Source organism: Aethina tumida, chromosome 3 (genome assembly GCF_024364675.1).
Source record: "Aethina tumida isolate Nest 87 chromosome 3, icAetTumi1.1, whole genome shotgun sequence".
Taxonomy (NCBI): Eukaryota; Metazoa; Arthropoda; class Insecta; order Coleoptera; family Nitidulidae; genus Aethina; species Aethina tumida.
In genome coordinates, this window is record NC_065437.1 from 32,872,342 (window position 1) to 32,894,781 (window position 22,440).

At 30.3% G+C, this 22,440-nt stretch overlaps 1 protein-coding gene across 1 annotated transcript in view; it reads right to left on the reverse strand.

Moving 5' to 3' along the window:
* The window catches only part of LOC109594955 (uncharacterized), a 33,822-nt gene extending 11,382 nt beyond the window's left edge, over positions 1 to 22,440 (reverse strand). The window contains exons 1-6 of the mRNA XM_049964250.1: positions 22,279 to 22,440; positions 11,353 to 11,589; positions 8,767 to 8,900; positions 7,685 to 8,092; positions 6,898 to 7,209; positions 814 to 2,661 (exon numbers count right to left, since the gene is read on the reverse strand). Of these exons, the coding sequence (XP_049820207.1) occupies positions 814 to 2,661; positions 6,898 to 7,209; positions 7,685 to 8,092; positions 8,767 to 8,900; positions 11,353 to 11,589; positions 22,279 to 22,430 (3,091 nt within the window). The 5' untranslated portion in view covers positions 22,431 to 22,440. The remainder of the gene's footprint in view (positions 1 to 813; positions 2,662 to 6,897; positions 7,210 to 7,684; positions 8,093 to 8,766; positions 8,901 to 11,352; positions 11,590 to 22,278) is intronic.

Genomic DNA, 22,440 nt, shown 5'->3' on the forward strand with positions numbered 1-22,440 from the left:
AATTTTCATATCGTCAATATTTTTATTTAAATTCACGATGTTATTTTAAATACACCCACAAATAACGCCTTAAATTTAGTCATAAAAGTGATTAATGGCAGTTTGGCTGTCAATTTACTATTCATTTATGAAATGCTTCGAATGTGATCTATAAAAGTGACAACTTTATTTGTGGACTTTTAGAAATATGTATATCTCTCCTATTCATTAGTGAATTAGCTACTCAATTAGTTGCATGTATATTAATATATTTAGAACTTGGGATCTCGTATCTCGTTGTTTGATTTCATAAAGTACAGGAGACACCTATTTATAACATATGACTATCCTGTTTGTTTACTGAAATAATTATGTTACTTCCATCAGTTTTACTATCAATATTGTTAATTCATTTCTAAGAAAAACATATTGCCATTGCGCACCATATTTTCTTTCAACAACTATACAACGTCCGGACTAGCGAAATGACGTCATTATTAAAATACTTCAAATTTACCAACAACTAACGTAGTAGTATTTTTTAAAGTAGGTAACTACTGCGTTTAATTAATCCGCTATTGTTTGTCAATTATCTTATTAAGTAGAAAGTGGCAGCGGAGCAAGCTCGAATTTAAAGCCGTCTTGAAGAAGAACTCGTGTTTCATATCCGCCAGAATTTACGGGTAACCGAAGACCACCAGGTTCAGTAAAACCGTAGCTGTAAATCATACAATATCGCACAAGAACCGCAACAACACTTCTGTGTTTCTATATGTGTACCGTCACGAAAGTGACATATTCACTTAGAATATTCAAGGTAAAAGGCGTACTCACCATTATTCCTGCCGTTGTTTCGGTTATCGGTGTGCCAGTTGGTGTGTTTGACCACCACATCGTCGTCCGGCACTAACGTCGTGGTATCCGTAGTGACCACACTCACTTGTTGATAAGAGGGGGCGTTTTCTTGGGTTATCATGACGAGACTGGTGTAACGAGCCGCATTGCGTGACGTACCTACGTCCAAGTCCGTTGTTACTGTCGCACCTGCCCGCTCACCGTTGCGATACACCAGTGCCGACTCCCCCTCTTTACTAACGGGCCCACCAGACCGGATATCTGCGCCATCGTTCCATTCACTGCCCAACGATGGTTCCACCAACTCCTTGGAGAGCGCTTCCAAACCGACTTTTATGTCGCTCTTCTCTGCTTCGTCGCTGTAAATGCGGGTCTGTTCTACGTCGCTGGAGTTGAGCGATTCAGCGCTCACGTCCGACAGACCCGGACTCGATGAGTTGTACTCTGAGCATTTTAAAAACTCGCCTTCCAACAGCTTGTTCTTCACCTCTTTCGTTGTCACTTCTTCCACTTCGTTTGACTCTTCCTTTTCCTCTTCTTCTTCGACACCGTTCTCCGCTTGTTCCTTTTCACTTATCACATCCAATAAATCATCCTCCTTTAGCTGGGACACGTTCTTTAATATCACAGTACAATCCATTTCCGTGTCCGTATCATTGTCGGACGTGTCGGTCTCACTGCTAATGGACTCAATGGAAGAGGACGAGATGTTCTTGTTAACTACAAAAACGCGAGAGAAACGCTTGGACTTTTGTTTGTCACCGTTCTGCGCATCACTGTCTGAATCCACGGAGGAAGATCCCTCTTGAAATGAACTGTGAGAAATGGGATCATCCTCACTGGTTCTGCTGCTAATAGACGAATGCCCATCACTGTCATCACCGTTCACTGTGTACACACGTCGCACCTGCCTTTTCTCCCCATCACCATTATCACTACTGTCTTCGTACGATTCCGTCGAAGACATGTACTGTTGATTTTCACAAGATAAATAACCGACGAGCGTGTCTTCCTCAACCTCGGGCTCATGCTCAACGGATTCCGGTTCCGGTTCGGGCTGTTTCATCACAGCTTCCGGTTGCGGTGTTTGAACTGGAGCCTCCTTACAGTCCGGCATGTCGTAAATCCCCACCTCCCGGTTCCATTTGTTCGTCAACGTGCTAACGAATCCGAACTCCGAACTGTGCAGGAAAGGTCTCAGATTGTTGTTCATGAACGGCCAGAAGTTGGCCGACGACGCTCTGAAACGCGAAATGAAATTGTGATCGGTGTTCGAGAAGTCGTAGAGCACGACCGTGTCCTGGGGTGTCCACAAGGTGGGCACGGGAAAGGGAATGGGCACCGCGACCGGAATCGGTATGTACTGGGTCGGTGCGCCGCAGTTCCTGCAGTGTTGCTGCGGGATCTCATTAACCTGGTGCACGCATTGCACTTTTTTCTCGTCCAGCTCGGCGGTCTTGAACGTCTCCGAGTTGCAGGGCGAGTCGCTGTTGCGCACGTTGTCGTCGTCGGTTCCGGTGTCCGATTCCCTTATGTTGATGAATACGTGGGGCGAACTGATCGGCGAATCGACCGCGGTACGTCTGTATGTTCTCGGCGAACCGAACGGGGAATTCCAATTGATTAGGGAGTGCGTGGACGCGCCCGGCTCGAAATAGTCCCACTCGCAATCGTCGATCGGGAAACTGGACGCGGTTGACGAACTGTCATTGTCTTCTTGATCCTCTTCCTTCGATGAACTGTCGGAATTGATGAACACTAGTTTGTAGTCCTCGCCGTCCGGCAACAGTATGTCGAGCAGTTCGGGATCCGGTGCCCTGCGCCAACCTAACGCGAACATACACACTTAGAAATGGATTCGATGGTTAACATATGTTGTCCTCCACCACCAAGCAGACAGTTTTAACGCCCACCTCGCATGGGCGATTGTTATGGATATAATCGGCGAGCCAGTACACATACCACCTTTTTATATTATTTTATTAAAATTCATGCGATAAAAGAGACGTTAACCTGTGTTAGTATTTATGTTACGTTAAAATAAAACTACGACTATTTCGTTTGCTCTATTTTATATCTAGTTTACAATATTAATTAAGCAGAAGAATACACCCAACGCTTTAAATTAATTTTATTTTACAATACTATTAATTAAATTTTATATATTCAGTTCAAAAATTTTTATTTTAAAACTCATTATTTTTTAAAATCAATAATATAAATAAATCACACACAATTGAATACATTATAGCAGTATAATAATAATTACAAATCAGTTTTAATTAAACTTTCCTCTTTGTTGCATTTATTACAAACAAACAGAAATGATATTTGTACGATATTAACATTTAAAGATTACTAAGTTGTTAACAGTAATTATAACTGTTTAAAAGACATTACATACTACTAATTAACTGGTTCAGCAGGTATATTTTTACATTGCTTTCAACTAAAAGGGCATAGAATGAATATGTAAACATTTTATTTTATAATCATAAATATATTATTCACACGTTTATAAATTTTCAATGTTGTTATAAAATTTAATATGACCACGATTAATTGTTTAACAAGATCATAATATGGCTTCATAATTTCACTTAATTAGAAACCACCAGATAAATTTGAACACTGATGTAACTTCAAGTAGGGTTAATCCATTTATTAAGTAAATGTTAGTGTCCCATATTCATTAGGAATATTAAACGCATTCTGTGAAAAGTGCTAGTTGAAGATTAAAGTATGATAATTAAGGTACATGAGTAATTGCCAAGCATAAAGGTCAGATATCCCGTGAAACCACTACAAAGTGATGTAGTTAGGTGCACAAAACGGTACTAGAAAATGAATAATACGTTTAAAAATAGCTCAACCTTATAAAATGTTCTTTTTGTTAGCGGTAATATTTTTATTTATTTTACAAGATTTCGGCAAATGCCAAATATTCGGCATATTAAAATATAACTTGCCAGTCTTTCTTTAAAAATAAGTAATGAATTTTATGATTCAATGGAAATTCGACTAAATTATTGTATGTATACGAAACGATAAATAAATGGAAAATGTAATTTAAATAATTCTTAAAAGGAAAGTGATATTTTGTAAATATCGTGCGTTAAGAACTATGAAAAAAACATGTTCAAAAATGGAAAATCAGTTCCTTGTTCATTGAAATTGCAAATTTATTGTTTTAAGGAAAGTTTATTTAATGATGCATAAAAATATAAGAATAAGATATAAAGATATTGATGTTAAAAAGTAATATTTTCTTAGTTTTTATATACTTGATTTTAATTAACACTACCTCAAAAGAAAGACGTATGTAGAGAAGAAGATGTATGAACTTTGTGCGTGTCAAGAAAATTGATTTCCATTTATTTATATATTCTTACAGTAAATATGGAAAAAAAATGTTTGAGCAATTTTTTATGAAATTCGCCATTATATCTTTAAAATAGCTGCATATCAAATTCTACAAAGGTATATCTAATAAGGTATCTACTAATAATAACAATGATATAAAATGTATAAAATACTTGACAATATCAGATGGTGAATTTAAATATTCAATTTCAATGAAATTAATTGTTAAAGTTAAAATTTTCTCTTAGTCTATAACATTTATAATTAGTTCAATGTTCATTTATGAGATTCACTTATGCATTTTTAAAAATATCAGTACTAAACTGATTTTAAGAATATGTGAAATTTAATTAATTGATATTCTCAGATATTTTTAACACGGTTTAGATGAATAGAAGAAATAAATTCATTAGAAGAATTTGAAATCTTTTTTAATTTCCTTTAAAATTAAATTTTTTATTTGTAATTAAACTAATTTTTATGAAAAATAAATTTTAATAAAATACATAATTTCATCAAAGAATAACACTAACGACAAATCAGCAATAAACATAAAAATCATATTTACATTATTATGAATTATTTTTTTTTTAATTAATTAAACATTAGAATAAAATGAAAAATTATGTGACAATATCAGATGGTGATTTTAAAACAATGTTTCTTACAATGAGATTAAAACTTAAAGTTCAAATTTGTCTATTAGCCTACATCACTCATAATTAGTTGTTCAATGTTTGTTTATGAGATCAGACAATTATGCAAATACTAAACTGATTTTAAGAATGTGTGAAATTTAACAATTGATTTTCTCAGATATTATTGGCACTGTTTAAATGCTTAGAAGAAATAAAATCATTAGAAGAATTGTAATTCCTTTTTAATTTCCTTTAAGATAAAATTTTGTATTTATAATTAAGCTAGTTTCTATAAAAAATAATAACTTTAAATTGAATTTGGCATCCTTTAAAGTGGGTGAGTACCAAATTTCACAAAGAAATGTTGCTTATTAGTGATAAATCAGAAATAAATATAAAAATGGCTTTAACATCGTTATGAATTATTTTTTCTATCTAATTAAACAGAATAATAAAATGTAAAAGTATGTGGTAATAACAGACGGTGACTTTAAACACTGGTTCTTACAATGAGATTGAGTTCAAATTTATCTCTTAGTTTATAGCATTGATAATTAGTAGTTCAATGTTCGTTTATGAGATCATACATTTATGCATTTTTGAAAATGTTTTAATAAGAACTAAACTGATTTAAGAATATGTAAAATTTAATAATTGATATTCTCAAATATTTCTGACACGGTTTAGGTGAATAGAAGAAATGAAATCATTAAAAGAATTTTAGTTCCTTCTTAATTTCCTCTAAGATGATTTTTTATTTATAATTAGACTAGTATCTTTGAAAAATAATAAATTTTACAATTGAATTTGGCATCTTTTAAAGTGAGTGAGTACCAAATTTCACCAAGAGCATATTAGTAATAAATCAGTAATAAACATAAAAATGGCATTTACATTGTTATGAATTATTTTTTCTAACTAATTAAACAATATAATAGAATGTAAAAATATGTGACAATATCAGGTGGTTACTTTAAAATACGGGTTCTTATAATGAGATTAATTCTTAAAGTTCAAATTGGTCTTTTAGTTATAACATTTATAATTTGTTGTTCAACGTTCATTTATGAGATTATTCAGTTATGCATTTTTAAAAATATTTCAACAAGTATTAAACTAATTTTAAGAATATGTGAAATTTAATTAAATTATATTTTTGATATGGTTTAGATGATTAGTAGAAATAAAATCATTAAAGGGATTTTAATTCCTCTTTAATTTCTTTTAATTTATATTTGAATTTGGCATCCTTTAAAGTGAGTGAGTATCAAATTTCACGAAAGCATATTGCATAGTACTAATAAATTTGTTATTACAAGCACTAATTATACATAAACAGATTATAAATAAATAATAAACAAAAAGTTTTAGGATTATTTCCCTTTTAAGGGCAATAATAGTACATAGGGTGTTTCATAACTTATTCGAAATTATTTAACCAGTACTTCTAAATAATAAGTTGATTTCATAAAAAAGTTCCATTGACCTGCTAGGAAGGCCCCATCTTATACACTTTCGCCAAGTTCCAACGTAATTCTGTACGGTATACTTCAATTGAAACAACAAAAAACCAGATAAAAATTGTTTGGGTTGTTACAAACTTTAACATTTTTAACTTGTTTTCTACTGGATTTTTTTAAGAAATCGACTTATTATTTAGAAGTGCATATTTGGCTAAAAAATTTCGGAAAAATTATGAAATATCCTATATATATATATATATATATATATATATATATATGTATAAATATAAATATATTAATTTATTTATTTACCATTTTAAAACAAAGAATCGTTAATTTTTGTTTTTTTAAAGTAATTGGAATTTTAAATAGTTTATATTTTGTTATGTCCCATAAATCTGTTGACTTAAAAGATGTCAGTATATAGAAAACCAGTGGAAAATATTCTATTACATTGTGCAACATCAATATCACTATTTTCTAAACTAAAGTAAACTCTATCCATTATAACAGAAAATAAATACCGCTGCCAAACACAACAAGCAATTAACAACAGAAGCAACATCGGCTAGCCATGCATTAATTTCCACTAAACTCACCGGTATCGACGGCCGGCATTTTCTTCAAATTATCCTGCCGCCTCCTCCTGACCGTGACCTTCCTGAAAACCGTCCCGCTCAACGGTTCGATGTCGCACAGCTCAAGCTGCGAGTTCACCTCATCCCGATGCTGGACCGCGTCTTCGTAATCCAGCGTGCGTTCCGGCAGGGATCGCGAGCCCAGGGGCAGAATCTTCGTCGTTTTCGTACTCTCGTTCAGGGACTGCGTTCGCAGCACGCTCGTCACATTGCTGCTGGGCGAAGTGTAGAAGCTGACGCGCTTTTCGAATTTCGCTGGAGCCGGTGCTTCTTCTGGAATAAATAAAAGTTTTGTTTTATATATTGGGATGCGTGAGTGAGTTTGGTTATGAGCACATAAACGTGAACTCGGTTCGTGTAGGGATCGTTGAAATAAAAAATATCCTCTAAATATACATTATACATTATTATTAAAGTAAATAGCTATGTAGCTCTGAACAAAAATATATAAATTCATTTTATTTTCTTTAATTCTCAAACGTCATGTTATATGTATACAAATATTTGTTTCCTGCTCTGTGAATATTTGATATACCATTTACTTTCTCAGTTTAGTTTTCAGTCGTCTTAAAATTTCATCTTACATATTTAATTCTATTGTTGAAGCTATAAAAATAAAGATATAAGTTTTGCTTATTGGAACATGAAATGGTACGTCTTGAAAACTGAGTGCATACATCAAAAACTTATTAACTTTCGTATTCTACTTCTTTACAAACGTAATAAACCTTTTAAAACCGATTTATACCTTTAACGATTGTTTCTGTTGTCTCCGTCACTTTCGTCGAGCCGTCTCCGGCATTGCTAGATTGTCTCTTAATTTTCTGGCACTTCGACTTCCTCCTCTCATTATCGCAATATTTAATCAGGGGATTCTCACGGATCGACGGCCTCGGTTTGTCGTTCGAAATGGTTTTCTTTCCGTCGCTCATCGGTTGCGGTTTCTCCGTAATCGGTTTCAAATCATTAGAGACGTCCACCGACTTGGCCCTTCTGAAAGGCGTCTCCACCACCTCATCATTCGGTTTCGGGTTTGCTGCGTTTGTTTTGTGAATGAGGAGCGATGGATAATGGGTTACGGATTTGCCACGGGGCAGGCTGCTGTACGCGCGACTCTGATGGGCTTCCTTAAGACTTCGCCATCTCGGTGTTGGATCTAAAACGTTAAAAAATGACGTGTACAAATGTTGGATCGTTTATTTGGTAAATGATGAAGAAAGTTTATAAATGTGAGACAACCAGGAAAGTTAAATTAACAAAAACGATGGAGAAAATTAATACGTACATAATGAGCATGTTCTACATTTGTTTATTTGTTCTTTAGCATGTTTATGAGAGTAATAAATTCAAATGAATCATTGAAATAATAATGGTAAGATGGATTTTCTTAAATAACTGTTCGATTATCGTTCATAGACCTCTTATAAAGGATTTAACTTGTATGTTTGTATAAAATATTAAGCTTTATTTGAATTATTAATGCTAACTTTAAACATCGTTTATGCTATGCTTATTTGCCTATACTTATCAAAAACTGGAATAAAATTAATTAATTTGTTCTGAAGTATCAAGTGTATTCACATTTTTATATTTGTATTGAAAAGAATATATTTTTATACTTGTAAATTAATTTTAATTATTTTACATATATTGCAAATTGCTAATTATTGACCATATGTTTTAAACGCCGTTTGTTGTTACTTGGAATTAACAGTACAGTTTCTTTGACAGTATTTTAATTGTAAATAATAAAACATATTACATTGGAAATTTAACATTAACTAATAGCTTAGTATATTATTTGAATGAATAATAACTAGGTATACTTACTTGATATGGTCCAAGATCTTCTGATAGTTCTCTTTATAATGTCAGCAGCTGGTACATACACAAAATTATCCCTTCTTCTACTCGGTCTTCTAACAAATTCGTTCATCCACTCTTCAGAAACGATTTGAATTTCCCTGTAAATGCACAAATTTTTACTAAACTTGTATAACATACACAAAATATAGCAAACTAATAGGCTAACTGGTTAAAACAACAGATATGCGACGTGTTATATTTACCTTGTGCGATAAAAGGCAGATAAATATTATGTTAGTCAATATGTGCCATTTTTAAACATCAAACTGATTTTGTTTACAAAATTTATAAAATATAAATTATAAATTTCAGCCTAAAATTGATTAGTAGGTCTGTTTAAGTAAAACTACATGTTGATTCTAACGTTATTGTTTCAGATATGTGCATTGAAACATTTATCATGTTGATCTCCAGAAATGGTCAAAACATAAATGTCAACGTAAATTGCTATTCTTGATTGCAATAATAAGCGAAATAATTTCATAAAAGCAAAACTTTCTCATAGCATTTAGCAATGTTAACAAAAACGGAAATGTGTTTATTAAAAAATAATAATAATCTGAATAATTACATAACAACTACAAATTACAACCAATCAAACTAATTACATATTATTGGGGTACAGGAACAACAGGTGAGAAATTTGTCCTGTGGCAGTGAATATTAATTAAATATTATCTGGTAAACACGTTTAAACCAAAACAGAAGACAAATTATTTGAATTTCAGTCGCTAATTAATCTCTCTTGATCCAAACTTATTAGGATACCTCAGGGATTGCTCACTGCTCAATTCAATAAACCCCAAGCTAAAAGGGCGTAACTAATTGAACAACAAACAATACAAATCCTAGACAGGATATCTTCAGTTTATCGATTATTTAAATCGTATTACGTTCCTGTGCAAATTATCAGGTTACATACAATCTGATTAGCGGGTGTAACATTACCAGCACCGCATATTGAATTAATTGCATTCACACACCGATAAATAAGATTTATCGTGATCCGACTGCTTTGTATGCATAAGTTGATTGATAATGTATTCGAAGCAATTTACTCTGAGAACGGGGGATGAAAAGAGTCGGTAAATGAGGCCATTTTATTGACTGTGCTAGTTTAAGCAGTTAGTGTTTCAGTTTTATTTTAATCCCTGTAATCATGTACGGAATATACTTGAAACTAACTACGCTTTAAAATTACTTGTTCAAGAACTTTTAACAAATTTTGAGAGTAAAATTTTTAATTTGTGTTTCTTTTTGTTTGAAATATCCATAAAAAAATTGTGTTTATGTGATTTGGAGTACTGATCTATAGTAATAGATGGGATTTTGTTTTGGTATTTATTAATTGTGAAGCAAAGATAAAGGAACATTAGGATTAATTTGATACAGAAAATCAAGCTATTATTTTGTATCACTTTCAGTTATAGCATAAAATACGGAGAATATACAAAAAACAATGTAAACAGTGTTTCCTTAAAATGATCATATTTATTTTGTACATATAATTATGAGCGCAGTACCCTTGGTTATCATTATGGAAGGTCTCAATCCCACCAATATTAAAAAGGGGATAGTCTGCTTCTTTATCTCGTTTATACTAGTAAAATATAGGATGGTAGAGTTTACATAAGTCCCATCACTCCATAAATTGTCGAAAAAATCAACAAAATGTTATTGAATGATCGCAAAAAGTGCTGTATATCGCAAATTTATCAAAAATTTAGTCATAAAAGAGATGTGCTTGAGATAGGTTCTCCGATTGCTCATTATTGAATAAAAATAGCATTTTGAGAATGTTTTAATTTAGAGTTTAGTCATGTTTCACATCAGTAAAGTCCAATTTTTGTATGGATTTACAACAATGGATGAAAGTCCATCACTTCACACCTGAGACAGAAGAATCGTCGAAACAATAGACTAAAAGGGGCACTAAAAAAGATGTTTGCTGGGAAAATGATAGCGTCAGTTTTTTGAAATGCACAATTTTGATTGGATATATTCAAAATGAAAAAACTCCAACGGCGAGTATTATTTGGAACGTTTGCGTGATGGAATTTAAAAAATCAGCTGCATTTGACGTCAAAAAATGTATTTGTCTATCATGAGTTGTTTCACACATCCGTTGCACTATTTATAAACGTTTCTCATTCTGGACAGATTATTGCACTTGGAAAAAGTGTATCAAGCCTTGTAGTGAAATTTATATTTTATTTTTTTTTTTGTATGTATATGAAATTAAGTTACTAAGTAAAAGAACTTTTTTTTCTGTGATTAGTAATGTTTAACGCTTTAGTTAGAAAAGATAAAGAAGATGATGAGAAAACAACTCTTTTCACAATTATTCATGAACACCAAACTACCACAGTTATGAAGTTTATGAAAGAAATGTTCATCTATCTTTCCTCAATCATTAACAAATAAGTGAAGCAAATTCTGATCCAAAATACTGTTCGTATGAACCAATATTCGTACCCATAAACCTTAAAGTGTGATGATTTTAGTATAATTAGATAGCCGACAGGTTAGAAGAGAAAGAAAAGTACTTACATACGTTTGTGGCAGACGGTGCAAACCCAGTCGGTCGTCCTGAAGGAGTACTCCCTGCAATTCTTGCATACTTTGAGTCGACATGCCTTGCAGTAGGCGCCACGATTGATGATCACGCCAAGTTCGGCCCTGCACCGTCCGCAAGAACGATCCGGGTCCGGTCCGTTGGTGTCCCACTCTCTTGACGGCTTCAAAGCGCCTTTCCGTCGAAGGTTTTGCAGTTCGGCTTTCAAGTGCCTGCAAAATCGTTATTATCAGGCCGGATATTCGGATAGAGGTCCACGATAATCGCATTTCGATGCGATTTCTAGTCAAAAGGGTCGGTCAAGTTCGTCGATTGTGCTGAAATGGATTTCTATAACATTTTTATTTTCGACCCAAAACGGGGTTTAATAAAAAATAGAGTTGATTGCTGAAATTAGGATTTGTTTGAGAAAAGTCGTTTTTACAACAGGAAATTCAAATTTGTAGGAGCTAACAGTAAATTGATAAAAATTATGGCCGTGTTAGTTTGTTTTCACCGGTTTTATGAGTGGGTTTAATATTTATTGCTCGTGGTAAAATGTTGGGGTTTATTGAGGTCGAGTTTCCTTATCAATTATGGACTTCCGATTTTTCCAGTTCGGAGGCAATTTCGTTTTCTTTCACTTGCAAATTTATTGATTCATACTAATGGAAATTGTCAATTTGTGTTTTATTGACTATATTAATAAAACATAAAAATATATTGATTTATTAAAATAGTAATGGTCAATTTGTGTTTTATTACTGTTACAATATCTGTAGAGGAAATATAACGGATGTAAAAGTATTTTGGACAATAAATATATTTATTACTTATGCAACTGTGATAACATTCATGTTATCATTACATGTTGTATAAATTATATTACAATTACATAAATAAAATATAAATCATATAAAAGGTAAACTACCCAATCAAAACATTAAATTAATGACAAGTTACATTAAAAAAATTCACATTAATATTTTAATTACGAAAAGTTATTATTATTTGTTAAATAAAAAAATATTTGTTGGAACATTACATTAAACATATAATTTATTCTAGAATTTCTCTAAAAAATTTGATATAATTCCGTTAATTGTTAATGTTTAAAGACAAAAGTCAGTTGAAATTATTTATACTGAAAAAAAGAATACCAATTTAATGAAATTGTTTATGGAATTGAAATTAGTTCAAAATATATCATGGCCCGGTTGATTGGAAATGAAATAGGTCAAACGATATAAAATTTCTAATTAAAAAAAAACAAATTTTTTATACTTTAGAAATAAAATAAAATATCGGATTATTAACGAAAAAAAATGTAAATAAGGAGATATCATTATTATCTATTAAAAAAACGGAATATTTAAATTTTAATAATCGTACTGTTTGATTATGAATAATATCGGAAACTTAAATACAAATTAATTAAGTTGCAATAAACTATAACAAGATAATTTGCATACCCATTGTTTATTGCGTTCTAATTAACTCTCCCATTTTGCATCAAAGAAAAAATTATGATCGAAAAGTTGATATTCCAGTATTGTACGACAAAATAAAGTTAACTCTTATATATATTCAAGTAAAATGGCACTATACTCTTGTCAGATTGTATTTGGTTATGGCATGACTAACTGAACCTACTTGTAACACACTTTATTCACTCCTACCCGAAGTTCTTCACGGTCGAAAGTCTTAAATAGAAAATACGCTGGCTTTGCTCAATGCATATTCTCAGATTAATTACTAAGGACGAATGATTGATTAAATCAGATACAACACAAATAGACTAAAAAAACTATTATTAGTTTAGAAATACAAATTCAAGCATAACCATAGTTCATGTCAAATGAATAGTCAAGACCGCATTATTATAATAATTCTGATCAAAGGCAATGACGAATTCTAATTAAGCACACATGAATGGACTAATTACTGTCCATCCATATTGCTAACTGAAAATTGGAATATTCAATTTATGAACTTTCCACATTTCATTTATTATATTTTCATTAATTGATTAGTAAATCCGGAACAAATTTTGTCAAACAGTTTATTTTTCCCTTTTTTAGTAAATTTTATAGAATCTTGTAGACGAAAAAAACAGCAAAAATCTGGTAACTGAATTATTTTCTAAAAATGCGGATGTTTCTAAATTATTTATAGTTCGTGCAAGAACAGGCTTTCTCCACAGTAAATTTATATAAATTAACCTATGATAAGTTCTAATATTTATGTTAAAAATTTGCTAGAATACGTTTTCTTTTCCAATCAAAGAATGTAAATTTTGTAAACGTACAACAAAAACAATTGACCAAAAAATGGTATCTCCATTATTATTATTATCGATTTTATTATTATTTTATTGGTTTAAATAATATTTTACTCTGTACAGATTTTGTCGATTGCAGCCAGGAGAGAATACGAAATTAAATAAAAACAATAAATTTGCGCTTTTTTAACTTATATAAAATTTCATTATTTGGACGAACCTGGTTCCCGCACTCAACCCTTCAAGTATACTGTTAATTTTTGTGTTAAATACTAATTTCTTGATTGATCTTGATTTAAACAATAATTGCTAAAGTTGTCTTTATTAAATTTAGGCCCTACTTTTAATTAAATAACCTTAAAACAAGAGAGTGATAAAAACTATTTATTTAATATTCATATATATTATATTAGTTTACAGATGTCACAATAATTGTTAATTTGAAATAACATTTGCACGGTAACAACCGGAATCTTAACATATTGTCAAATTATAAAGTCATTACTACAAGTACGATCATCAGCCAATTAACTTTCGACATATGATTGCGTAACAAATCTGGAAACTGTACTTTTGTTCGTGTAACATTATTTTTGTCAATAATCTCCCATTGTTACTTTCCCCTGATAGTCAAGGATCTTGTGTGTGTATGTCGTTCCAGGAATCCATTAATATCTCAAGCGGAAGTAAAAAGTTGTAAAGGATTTCTGAATGCATGGCTTTGTTTACTGAATATTCAATGGTCGAACGCGATTTGCCCAACATCTGTTAGTATGTGAGCACCGCATTAGTGCATGCGTTCATAAAATATATAATTACTTAATGTAACATTAGATTTTATAACAGAAACGTCGATTTCTAATATTGAGATTATGCAGAAGACTGTCAAACGAGGCAAAGTTGTGAAGTGAACTACACGATCATTATCCAGTAATCGATTTCAATTTCAAAATCAAATTGACTACCTGGTTCGATAGGGCAATATCGAGATTTCTTCAATTGTGCAAAATTAACATGGGTCTTGTTAAGAAAAAAAGGCTTAATTGGTTGTTTTAGATAAAGAATTACAAGAACTTTAAGGTCATAAGGGTCATGACTCACGATTTGTAACATTTCACCGCAATACCAGATTTTTATTGAGGTGAAATCATTGTTTCCATCTGTTGATCAATTAAATTTGAACAATATATCAGACAATATACGAACTTAGAGGTGCACAAAGAGTAGTTCAGAATAATAAAACGGATTTTTAATTCAACTCACACATATGCTCCAGACTGAAGTGGTATAATAAAGGAGTGAATTAATATTTTAGAAATTACATGAATTAATATCGATAGTGGTACAGATCTTTGTGATGTCTACGATACTGTTCCGCCGTGTGGTTTTAACCGTTTTTCTTTCATTTAACCTGACGGTGATGCAATGAACTTGTGGGAAAAACGTTCCAATCAACACTGTAATCCTATTAATCCTATTTTTTATACATTTGCCGTGTGGATTGAAATTTAACAACTATGATTATTTAAATGTATTGAAAATGTTAAATTTTTAACAGATCTGGTAAGTTTATTTTAATGAGTTATAAGGAATATACGAGAACCGGTTCCTTTAACATTCACTAATAACTATAGCACGTCTTTATGATGGTTTTTCAATATAAGTAATAGTAAAATTAGTTTATTTATGGTATTAATTTGTCATACGGGAAATAATCATAATTGCATACTTAACAGGATGCGATAGTTACTTAAAACCAAAATTAAATAAATTGCACATTAATTTGACTCTTTGTTATTTTATGGTTCACTAGTTTAAATTAATTCAATAAAAAGTTTAATTTTCTGTAAATCCGACGAAAAACAACAATATTATTTCTGTTATTCTTTTTTGATTAATCCTTCGATTTTTGTGACAAATTAGCGGAACAGAAACGACCTTAGTTACAACCACAGAACACCTAGTTACAACTTTTGCTACATGACTATTAAATTGTTTTACATGTTTTTACGACGAAAATTGTACACAGAAAAATAAGTAAAATAATTACTTTTAAAGCTTATTATGTCACAAAATTTTGTTTTTATTTTGAGGCTCTTATATTATATTAATTATTAAAAGCGTGTATTTTAAAACACTTAAATTATGACAATTATGCTGATAATTGCATAAATTATATAATAACGTGTTTCTAATAATTTTAAAACAGTTTTAAAATGCTATTTTGTTTAGTCTATTTAAAAAACATGAATCTCATATTTTTTATGTATACGGTATTTTAGCGGTTAGCATATTTGTTTATACATGACTGAAATTAATCTATGATTAAGGAATAAATGACATTCAGTTGACTTACAAACTAATAACTATGTAAAATATGTAAATATAACGTGTTAAATTTTTATGAGTAATTCCATTTAAATACATATTCACATGTATATTGTTTAAATAATAGTTGTTAAAGTTACAACAACAAAAAAATATTTACTTGAGATCATTACTTTAAAGCAAAATTTAAAATTGTGGAGACTTTTAGATAAAAACCTTGTCGAAATTAATTATGATAATTAATGTGTAAACGGCTGTTGAAAAACGTAAAAACTCTCATGAAACAGCTGTGGATTATTTCCATTGTTATAAATATTAATTTAAGCAAAAACATGTTTTTTATTGTATGTTAAATTATATAAAATTTAAGCTAGAAATGCGAATTGGCGCCCAACTTTAAATTATTATGTAAAAATTCAATAATAACAATAATTTAATTTATATATCTGGATATAAAATTTAACAGTTTATTAATTAATTGTAGAATATTTTAAATGAATGAATTTTCAAAGTAAGTTGTAATGTTTAACTCAACTTTAAGTATTAATAAATGATTTTATAATAACTATTCTTTATTAAACTACTACCTATGTAAATTAACTAACCTCAATGTTAATTAGAAAAATTAATAAAAACAAATACCAGATAATAGGTAAGTAAATATATATTATATTTTTTATTCTGTAGATTTTACTATTTCTTTGCTAAAAATTAAATATGTTTTATCTTTTGGATTATTCTCTTTGTAATAAATGTATTTTTTTCTTGATCGGTTTTAATTAGTGTAATACCATAAACTACCATAAGGAATTGGCGCCCAACTTTAACTAATCTGTAAAAATTATCCAATAATTTACTTAAATTTATTTATATATCAGGATAAATCGGGATATTAAATGATGTAACATCCACCTTCCATAAAATATTTGTATATTTTATTTAACTAGATCTTAATTTTAGTAAAGTATTAATTAATTTATGTTTATGTAATAAACAGTAGTAACGTATTAAATTGTACTTATTATATCCATTATTCAACTACAAATTATTTGCCTATGTAAATTAATTAATCTCAATAATGATTAAAAATGTCAATAAAAACAAATGAGTTATTATCTAATAATAAATAAATACTTTCAATTTTTGAATAAATATAAACTTACTAACTACACTTAATAATGTATGTTGTATGTTCTCCTCCAGGATAAAATAAATTAAATGTGCCTTATATTTTGGATTATTTTCAATGAAATAAATATTAATTTACTTTTTTAATGTTAAATTAGTGTAACATTTAATCTATGAAAGTGAACTGGCGCCCAACGTTAAATTATTATGTAAAAATTATTCAATAATCCACTCAATTTTATTAATATTACAGAATGTAAAAATTAATTAATTGTAGAATATTTTCAATAATGTTTGTTTAAAAAATGTGAAAAAAGTTTTACATGCAAAAATACATACATAAATTTTATTTTAAATAATTTTATTAATAATTTATAAAAAATTATTCTCATATAAATCAATTGATTACAGTAATAATTCAAAAATCAATAAAAATAATAACTTATAAGTAATATAAATACTTTGACTTTTGCATAAATTTTATAAAATTGCATTATATTTAATTATGTATATTTTGTATTCTTCCCTCGGCTAAAATAAATTAAATATACGTTATCCAGTTTATTCTTTTTTCAATAACTTGGAAAGTGTGCATTAATATACATATATGAGAAAGTATTGTTTTCATTTGTCGACATCATTTATATATAAAATAATAGGTTTGTATTTAAATAGCACATATAAATTAAACATTATAATTTTGGTGTTTCGAACGTGATTAAAACGGTTAATTTTAATCAAATTAAATAAGAACTTCGAATGCAAATTTATTTATAGTCAGTTTTGGCGTAATCCAAAAATAGTTCTGAACAAGTATCTTGCAAAAACATATCTGCACAACCTCCATACATTTGTTTTTATTTTTATTTTGGCGAAAACTCGTATACCCACTTATATTTCGTAGAATCAATTACACAGTGGGTTTTGTATTTTACGAAACCACATCGATTTAAAGCGTACAATTTAACAGTAATCATTAAGTTTGTCTATCAAAGTGCAACATCAATTTAAAAATGAAAATTGATGGCAATTTAACAAGAACGAAAGCAGGAATTATACAACACCGCAATTAATCTACTGCAGCATAAAAACGAATAGTTAATTGAGTTTGTGTAAAAAAAGTGCAACTGCATGTTCCCCGTTCACTATTTAACAACCATGAAGCAACAATAACAATTTGTTTGTTTATTAAAGCACAATTTAAGTGGATTTTAAGAGTTAAAGCCAGGGGAAAATTGATCGACTGGCCGTACGCGATATTTCCAAATATTTATACATACCTTTTATTCCATCCATTCTATAACGGGTGAATGACCGTTACGGCAATATACAAGAGACATAATGTTTCTACTTTCAAAGTACACAGAAACATATAGGCATTGTGAATCGGTTCGGGGATATATGATTGCTTAATCTGGTTTTTGCATCTTCAATTAGCCAACGTAACGTTCTGTTGTCTTGTGGATTATTAATGGACAATTGAAGGATACAATGTACTAACAAAAAATCAATCTCCCAACTAGTTTCGAGTCAAAACGGTCTTAACAACGGCAAAGTACCCTCTGATAGTTGAGAGACTTGATCGCCGGATAAGAAAACAAACTTACTTCTGTACCCGGAACGGAAGTGGTCCACGTTAATCACCTAGTCCATTGGTCCACGTGAATCATTACGTTGACACACCGTTAATACATTTTCTGCCACAAAATTCGCAATCGATTCGGATTCGGATTAGACACAGACCGGGTAGGAAAAGGTTTCACTTTTGTATGTACACTTCTTGGAGATTGTACGACTGTCTCAAGGTGTAGTTCAGACGCACGCGTACCTAACAGTAATTCTGTGTTAAGACAGGTTCACAAGGTGTAACTCGACTTACAGGTGATCCGTTGTGATCTTTTTCCAGTACGCTACGATATTCAAACAAGGACCAGATTTGGAGAATGGACGACTTGCTTATTTGGCCGGCTGGAACTAAATTGCACGCAAAACGAAAGGAATTGTCGAATTTCGTTTGGAAGTTTACACGGTATAAACCCACCCACCCACGTAGATTGTAAACAATCGTTTGCCTATGTGTATACGAGGTGCCTACGTTTCGTTCGCTTGACTGGTTTGAGTTGCAACATTACGAAGGTGGATGGAGGTTGATTAAGACGTGGTTTATAAACTCATTATAAATGATACAATATTAATATTTTTTGTTGTATACACCTGTTCTAGTTTTTGTTGCCAGATTCTAAACTTATGAACGATTTAGCCCACCACTACTTGAATTATTCATAAATTAACAATTGGTATTTAGTGGTGTTAGTAAACCAGTTTATTTTAAGTGTTACGAGGGTTATATAGGGCGTCTCTAAATTGAGTGCACAAAAATTAATCACATATTCTTGATCTCAGAATAGGCTGATTTGACCCAATTTTCCCATATACCAATATGCTTCCTAAGGAGATACAGGTTCAAAGGTTGGTTACTGAATATTATTATCATAATACATTTCTGAAACTAACAAATAATAGAATAATGAAATATTGAAGTTTAATTTGATTTAAACCTTTACTACAGAGTGGTTAGAGAGGGTGAGGCGGATCTTAAAAGTACCCTAACTTTTTTGTACGTAAGTTTATTTTAACTTTGACATTACAATATGAAATTTTAAAAGTTTTTACCTAAAAATGGTCCTCTTGTTGAACTTCGGCATCATCCACCGTTTCCAAGCAAAATCAATTTTGAAGTTTCACCTCATAAATTCTAGAAGATCGTATATTCTAATATATGTAGTAATAAACACTTTTAATTCAAACACACTATATACAAATATTAAAAAATCAAATTGATTTAGAATTTTGTGAGAACAGTTACTAAAAGCACTACAGCAACTGAAAGATCCTTTGAAGGCGTATATCCCTCTTAGGAAGAATATTGGTATACAGGTAAATATGGTCTAATAGCCGTATCTTCAGGTCAAGAATAATTGGTTAATTTTTGTGCACTCAATTCAGGGACACCTGTATATTTAAAATTGTGTTCAATATCTGTAATATAGTTTACAAATTTATTATTAAATCAATATCTTATCATATTGTATTCACTGCTGAATATCATATAATGCTAAAGTTGACTCAATGTGTGACAATAACATATATGTCAAACTGATCAGTATTATTCGTATATAAAGTAAATATAATTTAATATTTTTCATTCGGTAACAGTCTACTTTATTAACTTTTGATTTTATTTTTTATAATCAATTTAAATTTTTTGCTTAGTTATAAATATGGTATATTATTATTAATTTTTAAATAGATTAATGTAATTTTATGGATAAAATAAACATACTTCAGAAACAGAAGACATTTTTTGTGAAAGTTAAAATATATAATGACATAACTTCGTATATTTTCACGATGCAAAACCTTTGAAATGGTCTCCGTTAAGTTCAATATCTCTTTTTTTTTGGTTTGACCCCTCCTACTTTTTGATATGACAGTCATTAGTGATACATTTTTACTAATCTCTCTTTCATTATACGGCTATGGTACGGCTTGCTAACTTCACAAAAGACTGATTAAGCATAGTTATTTCTTCTGATATCTGACAAGGGCTTGTTTTGATGTTCTCCTAACAGAACATATTTATTGGGAACGTCGAAATATAACTTATTATAGATAATATATAACTATAATTTTCCACGAACAAAAACCTTTACAAATCCAACAGCATCTTTGTTAAATATCATCTGATTCAAAAAAAGTATATCCATATTTTTTGGATAAAAAGTTAACTTTTTATTCAAATATTATTGAAATTGTTTTTTACAACAGGTGCCGAAAGCTGTAATACATCACACAAGACAGATTAAAGGAAGGAGTTATTTCTAATATTTTTGATAAGGATTTGTTTTGATATTCTTCTTACAGAATATATTTATTATCAAAAAATCCAAATATAACCTAACTTTGTTTCTATAAATCATTGCGAATCGAAATCTTTACCAACCAAACCGCTTCTCTGTTAATCATCATCTGATTCCATAAAGGGATATCACGATTTTTTTGTTCTGACCTCTACAAATTTTTTATTCAAATTATTATTATCAGTATTGGTATTGGTATTAGTAGTTATTAGTAATAATAACTATTATATGTTCTATGAGATTGATATTATTTTTCTGGATGAAATAAGCCCACTAAAAATTCAAATATAACTTAACATTATGTCTAATAATTTTTACGAACCGAATCCTTCAACAACAAACCACTTTTTCGTTAAAGGTCGTCTAAATCCAAAAACAATAGAGTTTTTTGGTCAGATCCCAACACTCTCCCCCTTTCAAATTTGGAACAGTGTCCTGTAAAGTTCAACACTTTTCCTGTTTAATATGATATCTTTCTATTAGCTTTACAAGGGACAGATTAAAGGTAACTAACAGAATATATTTATTATAAAAATTCTAATTAAATTTACATGATTCTTGATTCCAAAAAAATAATATGATTAATATTCTTAATAAGTAAACTATTTATTTGATGAGTACGAATATGAATGAAAATAAACATTACACATATTAGATTAGCAATATCTTTACGGGGGGTATAACATTTCTTAATTGATTAGATTGAGATACTGATGATACATCAGAAAACAATTAACTCTTTATCTAAAACATAAATCTTATTTATTGCATGTTATCAGAGTAGTAAGGTAGTAAACATGAACACCTTTCTGCTTATCAATAAATAAATATATATTATTCATATATATAAGTATAATAAAAATTTCGACATTTATTGGAATAGTCCTTATTGGAACTCTTAATAAATTACAAATGTACTATGTATCTGTTCGAAATTAATTAAAATAATTGCACCCACACATGAAAAAGTTTGAAAACTGTGTCGTGTCCCATAACTCAAAGAATAATAGCGAGCCGTTTAAATTAATAGAATGCGCCATAATTACAAATTAATCCGTCCATTAGTTTAATATTCCCTACCTATTCGAATACGGACGATGCGCCACCCACTGTAAATTAATACCATTAGTGCAATCTTATTGTCCACGATTTCTTAAGCTGTGTGATTAATCTGTCATTAATATTAATGTAAAAATTGTCTGACGAAATGTTCAACCCGAACAAAAATTGTTTATGGTCTCCGTTTTTAATCATTATTAACTCACATGATGCGTAGTTGTTGATCTCTGCGTAATTGTTCATCTCGTCCGAGAACACCAAGAATGGTTGCTCGTTCGCTGTCGGTCAAGTAAGTGGCCTCCCTCGTAGCTGCAGCTACCAGGGAGTGTGCACACGTTTGATCTTCACAACATGACATTACAGTCGGA